The sequence below is a fragment of the Gavialis gangeticus genome, unplaced genomic scaffold, assembly GCF_001723915.1.
Source record: "Gavialis gangeticus isolate Ggan-Ray unplaced genomic scaffold, GavGan_comp1, whole genome shotgun sequence".
Classification (NCBI taxonomy): Eukaryota; Metazoa; Chordata; order Crocodylia; family Gavialidae; genus Gavialis; species Gavialis gangeticus.
Genome location: NW_017729024.1, coordinates 33,492,916 through 33,503,940, shown reverse-complemented (window position 1 = coordinate 33,503,940; position 11,025 = coordinate 33,492,916). Strand labels below are relative to the sequence as shown.

At 40.8% G+C, this 11,025-nt stretch overlaps 1 protein-coding gene across 5 annotated transcripts in view; it reads right to left on the bottom strand.

Moving 5' to 3' along the window:
* Window positions 1-721: 721 nt before the first annotated feature.
* DMXL1 (Dmx like 1) overlaps window positions 722-11,025 on the bottom strand; it is a 175,765-nt gene continuing 165,461 nt past the window's right edge. For all 5 annotated transcript variants that reach the window (XM_019517004.1, XM_019517006.1, XM_019517005.1 and 2 more), the window contains 6 exons: window positions 10,716-10,843; window positions 9,699-9,791; window positions 9,098-9,189; window positions 7,392-7,444; window positions 2,309-2,526; window positions 722-1,888 (listed from right to left, as the gene is read on the bottom strand). In XM_019517004.1, the coding sequence (XP_019372549.1) occupies window positions 1,664-1,888; window positions 2,309-2,526; window positions 7,392-7,444; window positions 9,098-9,189; window positions 9,699-9,791; window positions 10,716-10,843 (809 nt within the window). In that variant the 3' untranslated portion in view covers window positions 722-1,663. The remainder of the gene's footprint in view (window positions 1,889-2,308; window positions 2,527-7,391; window positions 7,445-9,097; window positions 9,190-9,698; window positions 9,792-10,715; window positions 10,844-11,025) is intronic.

The following is an 11,025-nucleotide window of genomic DNA, read 5'->3' as shown; positions in this document are numbered from 1 at the left end:
TATTCACATTTTGTTATTGCACAAATTTGTAAGTTCAGGTCATGTGCATAAAAACCCTCGACTTAATGTTTGCACTGCAACTTGCTCAATACACATTTAAAATCATCGTAATTCAATTTACAAAATCTTGTTACACAATTATACTCCGAAGATAAAAGTATCCTGAGAATATTACAAAGTTCATTTTGTAAGCCCTTCATTTCTATGCTTTATTTAAGCCCATAGGCCTCAATCTGAGAGTTTATTTTACATTAAATAGTTGTTTGTCATATTTATTTCACAAAATACCTTTGTGCAAAAACTTACACCATTTGCATTCAAGTAACCAGAGTCAGCTTCATACCCAGTTTATAAATCAAGCATTTATCAAGCTTTTTACATTTTTAAATAAATCACAAAAAGCAGAACTCAAAATAGTCACAGAAATAGCTTTAGCTATTTTTTAAGTTTTAAAAGGTTTTGTGCCTTTAATATTTTGGTCAAACATTTATGCAATTTTACATTTGGCAAATAAAGCCTAGACACCCTCTTACTTCAATATATATATTCTTTATTGTTTATATCATATGTAAATCTAGAGTATATTTTATACAACTGAAGCAGTAAAGTATTTTGTTGCTTATTTAAAAAAAAATAAAATTAGACGAAAACAAAGTTAAGTGCTGGCAACAAGTTCAGTATCTTTGGGTTAAAATAAAGTCACTGGAAAAAATTAATTTTTTTAGTTGTTTTCTCTTTACAGGTGCTGAAATAAATACACTTTAAAGAAAAAAAATCTAAATTCCTTATTCTGATCAATACCTTCACATAGTTAGTTTGTTCAAGACGAAAGCTTCACACACATCATCTTTAAATATTTTTATTAGGAAGATATCCACATAATATTTACAGTATTTTTGAAAGGGAGTGTTTCAGGGTTAAAAATAGACTTTTAAAAAGATAAGTCTGCCATCCTGATGGCAGTGATTCAAGCTATCACATAGAAAAATTACAGAATATCCTTCAGTTTCTTCTACCCTAAGTCAAAGGAAAGAACAGGGCAAGAAGCCTGGATTCCAGGACCGGGAGTGCGATAGTGGTTCATCATATGAACACCTCTGTGTGGCTAGTCCCTGGTGTATCATGAGTATTTTCTTCCCAAACAGATTTGTTGAATTCCCAGTCAAAAAGGTGCAAATACTTACTCCAGTTGACTAGGAGTTAAAGTGAAGGTGAAATATCTAGAGAAGCTTTTATGGTTGCCACAATAAAGGGACATGTAATGTAAGGGTTCCCTTCGGACCTGGCTTCAGAGAAGACTGGTGTCATGTATGAGAAGACATTGTGCTTGAAGGCATTGAGTGGAGGTTATCACAAAAGGAAAAAAGTGAAACACTTCAGTAACATCTTCAGTATATTATAAATATATATGTATGTGTATATATATATATATATATAATTTTACAGAGTCATTTATAGTTTCTACTTTAGGCAATATAAATCAAAGTCTGAAGGAGCCTGTTAATCTTTAAGGCATCAGTGCATCAGGGACTAAAGCTTCAGAAAATAAATATTAACATAAAATCAATTTTTTGTGGCACCAGATTTCATTGTACATTACATTTGTTGGCCACTTCCATGGAAAATATTTTCTGAAAAGTTATATACAGTATTGACAAAAACATTACAGCATTAGTTTCACATCATTTTTTAACACTTCATTAAATGGGCTAAATCGATCAGGCAAGATTCTCATCTTTACTGTCCCATCAGCTCCACAGGAGAATATGTGATTTGCTGGTCCAGTTTCAATTTGCATGACTCCTGTCCCAATGTTTCTGAAGATGGACTGTCGAGCATGCTCATTGACAAATGTATGGAGAAGATTAAAGGTGGATAAACTCCATACCTGAAAAATGTTATAACATTATTAATCTTGTTATGTTAGTAATGCTTAGGTACTCCAAACTTACTCATAATATTCATTCATTAATGAAAAACCAGACTACTTGGCTTGATCATTATTTTGTCAGACAGCAACAGTGTACCACCTCTTTTCCTTTTCAAATTATTTATATTAAAAGTAGTACTTCTTATTTGAATATGAAGACAACATTAAGGTAAAAATCAAGGTTGTCCAGTTAAGCACTAATAAGGTAATGCAAAAAGTTAAGGTTGAACAAAGGATGACAGAAGTTGAGACATAACAGATAAGCCACTTGGCTTGCCAAAGCAAAATTCTGGTTGAGTATCTGGCAGAATAATTTGAATTAATCCAAATATCTAGAATGGAATTATACCTTCCTCTACTAAGGTAAAATTAAATTACCTTTATGTTGCCCTCTGCAGATCCTGTAACAAAATATTCTTCTGTAGGATCCACCGCAATTGCTTTAATTGGAGAATCATGACTCTGGAAAAGCTGTCGTTGTTGCTTTTGTCGAAGATCAAGTACACAGGTAAATCCTTTTCTGCCGCCTGATAATAAAAGCTGATGTTTTGGAGCATATGCTAGTACAGTTGCCCCACTATCATGACACACAAAAGCTGAAATCCAGAACAAAAGGAAACTGTTAACCTTTTCTTCAGCTCTAATGGAGTAAAGCAGCAGCAACAGAAATATATGCAGTGTCACAGAGGATTAAATCACTGGTCCAGTCCTCTAGTTCCTTATCCTATCTGTAATAGTGGCAAATACCATACATTTCCATGGAAGGTACAAAAAGCCCTAAAGAATTCAATTAAGTAATAGCTTACCCACAGGGAAAGTTCTTCTAAATCCCTATAAATATGGGCTATTTTATATTCTGAGAAAAATCCTCATGCTCTCAAATCTTTTTAAGTTTTACCAAGATACTATGTATGTTTTCCACATAAAAGATATATTAACCATTACTCTAATTCTGCTAAGATCCTTGTCTCAATATTTTATGACAATGAGTTCTCTCTCTTACCCATGTTGCCTGTCAATTTTCACTTGAACATCCCTTTTGTTCTTCACTAGTGAGAACAAGTTTATTATATGGACTATAATAGAAGACAGGTTTTAGTTAACATAATTAAGGCTCAGCATCTTTTGCACTGCTGAGTCTGAAGTCAGACGCTGTACATTACCTGAAACCTGACATTTCTGATGGTACACATTATTTGCAGTTCCCGAAATAATGAAATATTCTCTAACTATTGGAATCGGAAGCCATGCACATAATATATTAACCCGGAGCAGTGATTTTAGCAATGGTCTTACCCTGGACCTCTAGCAAATAGGATTTTCATTTTTCTATAACAAACACAACTGATGATATAATATTAACACCAACACCAGCTAAACAAACACACACAAATAAACATAAAGTCCTTTTAAAGGCTATAGTTATTGTACTGGTACTGACATGAACACATATATAAAGCAACAAGAGAAGGAGATAGGTGTCTTTCAGAATATTAAGTGTGGGATGAAACGGTACAAAAAGCTAATGCTAAATTAAGTACCACATTGAAGATTAATGTATATATGTGCACAGTTGGCAAATCTGATGTAGAAACAGATATGTAGAACCTTATAACACTATTTCTGTATCACTACATAGACTAACCATGTGCCGTAGAAAATTATCACAGTAAAAGACACTTTTGTGATACCTCAGAATTAAAGCATTTATAAAGCCAAATAAATGTACAACAGCAACAGATATAGGGATCAGCAGCTTTATGAATTGTATCATCTATGGCAAAACGAACAATAATTTAAGCTAGCTAAAATGATTGACACCAACAAAAGATGGGAAGCACTGGATTTGAATAGCTCATACTCTTGCTGATAGCTAATGCTGAAACTAGTGCACCATATCTTTACTGCTACAGGTATCCATGCTAGATCAGAACTAGCATATGTATTTGTGCATGTTGCAATGACACTTGCATTTGGTTGTGTAGCCAGACCCTAAGATGTAATCTTCCAGCACAGACCAGCCCTAGAGACTTGATCTAATAGCAAGGATCATGTACTCGGGTGTTTAGTTGGACACCCACAACAACAAATATTTTAAAGTAACTGACAGTTATTTAAAATTAAAAGGATTCCACTGTCTTAGCTAATGGATTACTTAACCAAGTGCTTTTTAATCAACTGCTTAAAAAGGAGGTAACCTTCTAGTAAGGGTACAATTATTCAAATTCATTATGTTTAAGTTAATTAAGAGTAAAGCCACCAGATTCCTAAGTAAGGGTATAGACAAATGTAACAGGTGCATTTTAACTGTTTTAAAGGGGGAGGAGGGATTGCTGTTCAGTAGCCTGCATCAGCTATTATACTGTGACTACTACCCTGGCATGATCCTGGGGAATGCAAGTTCCCAAAAAAACACCCTAACTGTAACCCTAAGGCTTCTTGCAGACAAAAAACACAAAACAAAACAAAAACAAAACAACGCCGTCCCCTGCACTTTACTGGATGGAGCAGCACATTACTTTGAGCCGACTCCGTGGCATCTATAATAGATTGGGTGCTTCAGTGGGGCTTTTTGGCACTTTTATCTAAAGCCCAGTAAATCAGCTATTAGATAAAAGTGCCAAAAAAACCCCATTAAAGCTCCTGATCTATACAAATGTTGGGCAAGTCAGGTCCAACTAAGGCGCTGCCTCTTCTGGGCATGTGCTGAACTCAGTGTGGGAACACTCTGAGTTTAAGACACCGTTTTGTTTCGTTTCTTAACATCTGCAAGCAGCCTTAATGTAACAAGGTCAAAGTTGGAGTGTGGAGCATTTGTACTGCACTTGCATGGCTACAGAGTCATGCAGATATACTAGACACACCATATCAACGTATAGCTGTATCTTTCAACATCAATTGCTACATCTGTCTATACCCTAAGGCTAGGGACAGAAGTTGCACATAAATCGGTTTAAGTGATCAGAAACTGATTTAAACCTGTAACAGAACAAAACATTCAGTGCACAGAAACCAGTTTTAAATTGACCAAAACAAGTTTAGGATAAACCTGGTTGAATTTAATATCCAACTTAACTAATTTGGCACAAACCAGTTTATGGAACTTCTGTCCCCAGACCTCTTCCTAATTTAAGTTAAGCCAGAGTCCTCCAGCATCCCAGCATGCTCTGCAGCCCTGGACTGGGCTGTGCTCTCTGCTCCAGAAAGCAGGGCTGGACCCACCCCCCCTGCTCTCTAGCTTGAGCAGGGTCAGGGATGTAGCCAGACATGTCCCGGCATGGCCCCAGTTAAGGCAAATTGGGCAAGGAGGGAATTCATTTTTCCCTCCTTCCCCTTCCCCACCCCGCCACAGCTGGGGTCTGACTGTCTGCGGGCAAGTGGTGGAGGCAGAGGGGATGGCCAGGACCTCGGCTGTGGCCAAGGGCAGAAGGGATGGAGGGAGGAATTACACCCCACCCTGCTCCCTTCGCCTTAACAGGGCCATGCTGGGACAGCGTCTGGCCACGCCCCTAGCGCTGGAGCAGCAAGGGGATGGGGAGCAGCAGCAGCCTCTGTCAAGGTGACCAGGAGGGAGGGGTTTATCTTCTTCCTCCCTCCCTCATCTCACCGGCAGGGACTGCAGCCATTCTAACATGGCTCCATTAAGGCTAAGGGGGAAGCGAAGGGGTTAATTCCCCCCTTGCCACTGGGGGAGCAGACTCCCTCATCCCCTGTCACCTGCCACTGCGGGTGGGGAGGGGGGTTCTGTGTGGTGCTGGAGGAGGACTCTTCCCCTTCCTCTTCCTCCCCCTCTGCCCCAGGCTGCTGTAGGATGGGGAGGGAGCCTCTGTGTGGTGGCTGCCCAGCCTGGCCGCAGCTGTCGCTGAGCCACAGCCACTGGGGATGGCCCTGCCCCTGCAGCCCAGGCCGGCCCCACTGCACCTGGGCCAAGGCAGCCACACAGTGGAGCTGGCTTGAACCACAGAGGTGGGGCTCTCCCCAGTGGGCTGCAGCTCAGTGACAAGGAAGCTAAGCCCTGTCAGTGAGAGCTGCCTGGCTCAGTACACACGGGTGGTGGATGGCTGGGTGGCATGCAACCCAGGCCAGCTTGGAGGTTGCAACAGGCTCGGAGCCCAGCAGCCACCTGCCACAGGGGCTTGCTGTGGACCCATGAGCCCCTGCGGCATCTCTGAGCCGGCCCAGGTAGCCCACTTCCTGGCCAGCCACCACCCATGCACACCAGGCCAGGCTGCTCTCACTGAGAGGGCTCAACTTCCCCATCACTGAACTGTAGCCGCTGGGGAGGGCCCTGACCCTGTGAGCCTGCCCAGCCATGCAGTTGCCTTAGGTGGGGCTGAGCAGGGCTTGCACAGGCAGAACCATCCTCAGTGGCTGCAACTCAGTGACAGGCACTTCCCCGCACTCAGGATGAGCTGGGCCAGGAAGCACATCACTGGAGCCTCCCTCCCCACCCTGCAGTGGTGGGTGGGGGACAGACATGAAGGGGAAAATCCCCCTCTGGGGCCAGGAAGCACTGCATGGAACCTCCCCTCCCTGCCCCATGGCAGTGGGGGAGAGGGAGGAGAAATGGGGGGGACAGTGGGGAGAAAGAGTTCCCCTCTGGGGCTGTGCAGTGGAGCTGTGTGCTCAGGTTGCTCCCAGCTGTCAGGGAGCTGCTGTGGCAGACAGAGCTCTCCCCCTCCTCATCCTCCTCCCCCCCGCTGCCACGGAGGTCTAGTCATGCCCCCATCTGGCCAACCCTGCAGGCCAAGGTAGGGATTTAAACCCATTCTCAGTCATACTCAGGGCTGCCAGGGCCCTGGCCATGCCCTCCTCCCCACCCTGCTAGCTCAACTTCCCTGTGGAAGAGAAGGAAGGACTGCTTTAGCACCTCCGGGGTTCTGGCCTGAGCCACTGCAGGCATGTACCTGCATTTCCAGATTGAAAAGGGAATGGCTATCCACTTGCAAATCGGTTCAATCTCTGCAGATTAGACTAACCTGCAAAGATTGAATCAATTTAAGCTCAGGCTTTTTGAATGTCTGTCCCTAGCCCAAGTGTGGCATACCATGCAGCCTTTACTTCAGTAGCTATATTATACACAAGTAGGGAGTTGCTCGATCTATTTTAAAATAAAAGAAGGGTATTGCAGATGGATACTCTCCACTGGCAAGGTGTAACGTAAATTGTACCTGCAGAGGGGCAGATCCTCAAATGATGTAAACTGAAATAGCTCCACTGAAGTCAATGAAGCTATTATTTACATCAGCTAAACATCTAATCCAATTTTTAAAATAAATAAATTTCCAAGGTAGTATGGAGAAAGGCTAAGGTAAAAGACACTTTACAAATATATTTATAACTGATGCCATCCATGTGATTTCTTCAACTTATAAGAAAAACAATTCAGAAACATCTTAAAATTTTTAAATGATCCTTTCTTACTGTAACTGATTAATTTTGTTATAGTGTTTTTGCTTACCGTGCACTAAACTATTTGCAGGACCAACCAACGTATCCCACAAACATGTATTTCTGTAAAAGGGGTAAAAGAGAATGTATTATTTCACTCGACTCAGAAGTCAGACAGAATTATTTATTTTTACACACTTGAGGTTGCTCAGCTTATACGCATTTAATTCTACTTAAATTCAGTATAAAGCTGAAAAGTTAATGTTAAGGTTGATAAAGCCCAAATTACTCTTACGAAGCAATTCTCGCATCTGTTTAACATGCCTAATGTAAAGAATTACATGCGTAAGGGTGAAAGGGAAGATTCCAAGTAAATAATCACCCATTTGGCACTTCATGCATAAATATTCATTAAATACATAAACATACACAACATACATACACAGTTCAAATACATAAACATTGCACTGCATCTTTGTTCTTGTGCATGATTCATGTTAACTAACTGCATGCTTCTGCTGGGCTTGTTTCAAACCTTGTTTCAACATTTGGGAGGGTATAGCCATGGACACAAAAGATTTTAATCTTATAAAAAATGATTTATACTGGGGAGAAGGGACATAGGCAGGGTTTCACTCTGATACCATCATATCCCCAGCTGGTAATGAGAGAAAGTTAGAGGTGTTAGTCTGAAGTCAGGCAAAAGGCAGTGCAGGGTGGCACCTTACAAACTAATTGGTTTAACATGGCTCGTACAAAGATTAACTGATTGGCAGGGATCCTGGTTTTCCGTGATAAAAAAAAAAAAAAAAACCCACAAATTCTCTGATAGAAACTGCAAAATTGCAAACTGTGATAAAAATCCCAAAATCTGTGGTTAAAATTAAATGGCCCACACAGCCCTGTTGGTGTCCTTCACTTCCCCTGCCCCACTACAGTTCCCCAGCCCTTGCCTCCCACCCACAGCCCCTGCTCCCAGCGTTTGCAGCCGGCTGGGCACTCCAGCTGGGAGGGCAGTAGGTGGGGTTGCAGCTTCTCTGCTCCTGGCTGGAGTGCCCTGTCAGCTGCAAACCCTCACTCCTGGCCAGAGTGCCCAATCTGGATGGGGCTGAGGAAGTGTGTGCATGCGTGTGTGTGGCAGGGGGGAAGGGGTGGGGGCAGGAAATGGGTTTGCGGCTGGCTGGGCACTCTGGCCAGGAGTGGGGAGGCTGCAAACCCTACCCTCCCTCCTCCCAGCTGAAATGCCTGGCTGGCTGCAAACCTCCACTGCTCTCTCATTCAGCTTCCCCCCACAACCCTGCCCCACAACCCCCAAGCCCCACTTACCTCCAGCAAGAAGAGTGAACCTGAAGCAGTCTCCAGTAAGTGTGAGCATTGGGCCCCTCCCTTCCCCCTCTGGGCAGGGTTGGGGATTTCCCACCCCTTTTCTAAACAGCTCTTGCAGGCTGGAATTCAGCAAGCCTACAGAGCTCTTTGCAAAAAGGGGGAAATCCGGGGGTTTCTCTTCTTAAAGGAAAAATCCACATTTTCTCTGATAAAATGGTAAAATCCGTGGTTTTCTGTTTTTCCGTGGGAAACTGAAAACCAGGATCCCTGCTGATTAGTCACTAAAGTGCTGCTTTGACTTCTGTCAGCTGGTACTGACAACCTCAACTGCAGACATTTTATTTTCACAAGAAGATAACCTGGATCCCAAACAATATCCTACAGGGAAGCATAAAATAAATACTACTCGGTGTGTGCTCATCATTCAAGTTTAGTTAAGTGAGTTTTTACCTGTTGTCAGTAGACTGTCCAGCTGTGGCTATCAAAGAAGAGGAACTGATGAAAACAAAATCATTGGCGGTTTTGTTATGACACTGCCATGTCTGAAAAAATTACAGTACACAGTTAGTAAGTATGCCACAAAGACTGTTGTAGTATTAACATGGCACCTGGATAAAAAGAATATACACTACCTGTTGTATTCAAATCAGCAAAGTTAAAGAATGTAAAGCTCAAGATGCACTATGTTTATTCCAATGATTGTAAACTGACTTTAAATTCCTTCCCAAAATTTAGTAAAAACTGCAAATAAAAATGTTTGCTTTCTCCCATCACACTCCCTTTGCAAAGCACTTAAAGTGGCTAAATATTTTACATCTAATATCTTTCTTCCTCTCTCCTAATTAAGACATAGGAAAATTAATTATCTTTCAAGTGCAGTTTGTAGATATTATGGTAATAGCAATTATTATTTAAATTTCAAAGACAAGCTAGCGGTAGGGTTTTAAACTACTAAAGAATCCTAGTAGATTTTAACTATTCTGAAGTAACAAGCAAACAAACAAGACAGTACAAAGCAAGTTTATAGAACTATATTTATTTTATAGCTTACCAGATATGGTTTGGGGGTGATTCCAGTATGTGGACAACACTTCCAGTTTGTCTGGTATAAACTTATATATCCATCAGCATCAACAATCCCAAACTGAGGAGAGAAATTTATACCCAATTTTATCAATACATAAAACTTTGTATGTTATTACATTTAAGATAAAAGATAAATTATATTACCACCAATTTCATTTCTCCTAACGCACTAATTACTGTGTGCCTAATCTAATTCTGGAAAGTAACTGCTCCAAGACCACTTCCCAATACCATATGGCTTCAAAGCAATTTATCAGCTTACTGTACTACAGTCCTAGGAACAGTGAAATTTCAATGTACATATTAGTTCTACAGCTGGGCATTACAGTGGAGAAGGAACGGCTAAAACTTAAGGAAAATGGATGTTTTGATGCCTTCTGGTATTTAGCAGGGGTTTTTTGTTTGTTTTGTTTGGGGGAGATGGGGTTGTTTTTTTGTTTTTTGGGGAGGTTTTTTTTTGTTTTTTTGTTTTTTTGTTTTTGTTTTTTTTTTTAACTATTCTTAGATTTAATGAAGGCTATTACTAAATCAGCCACCCTCCAAGAACACTGGTTTGGAACAGTAGTGTCCAACTACAGGTATTTTAAATAGTCTGATATTCTTAATACACGAGTACCTACTTCCAAATATACACTGGTACATAAAACTTGCATTTAGTTTTACTAGTTTGAATTTTCAAGTAGATACTGTTCCCGCCAAAAAGTTCTAGTTCTCTACAAGCAAAGGGTTTCAAAAAATCTGTTTTAACTTACACTTCAGCTATGCTGTTGGCATTCATTTTTTAAATGTCTGAAAAGCAAATATTCAGCAGAGAAGGAAAGCCTTTCAAAAGAGTCATGCTATCCCATTCACAACACTATAATATTGTTATAATTATAAACAGCAAACCAACACAGAAGATCTCTTCTGGATTTACAGGGGGAACACAGGGACTACCAAATGATAATGCATAAGGTGAGTACAGAGTAATTTTGTACATTACCTTATTTCCCTGATGATTAAATCTCATCCGTGTTACCCTTGAATTGCCACCAGAGCGGAAACATGTAATTTGTTGTGCATGGCCCCATTCAAACATTCTCACACTACCATCCTGAGCACCTGTCAGGTCTGTAATAGGAAGAAGTTATTTAGATAACCTTTTTGATAAATGCTGTACTAGTTGAACAGAAAAAAATTCAGGCTTCATTCAGGAAAAGAATGAGTCACCATATGCCTCAAGAGGGCAAAAAAAGCTTGCAAAGCACTCAAAGAACAATCGTATTTCCAAATATTTAGTTGGTCTAATCAAA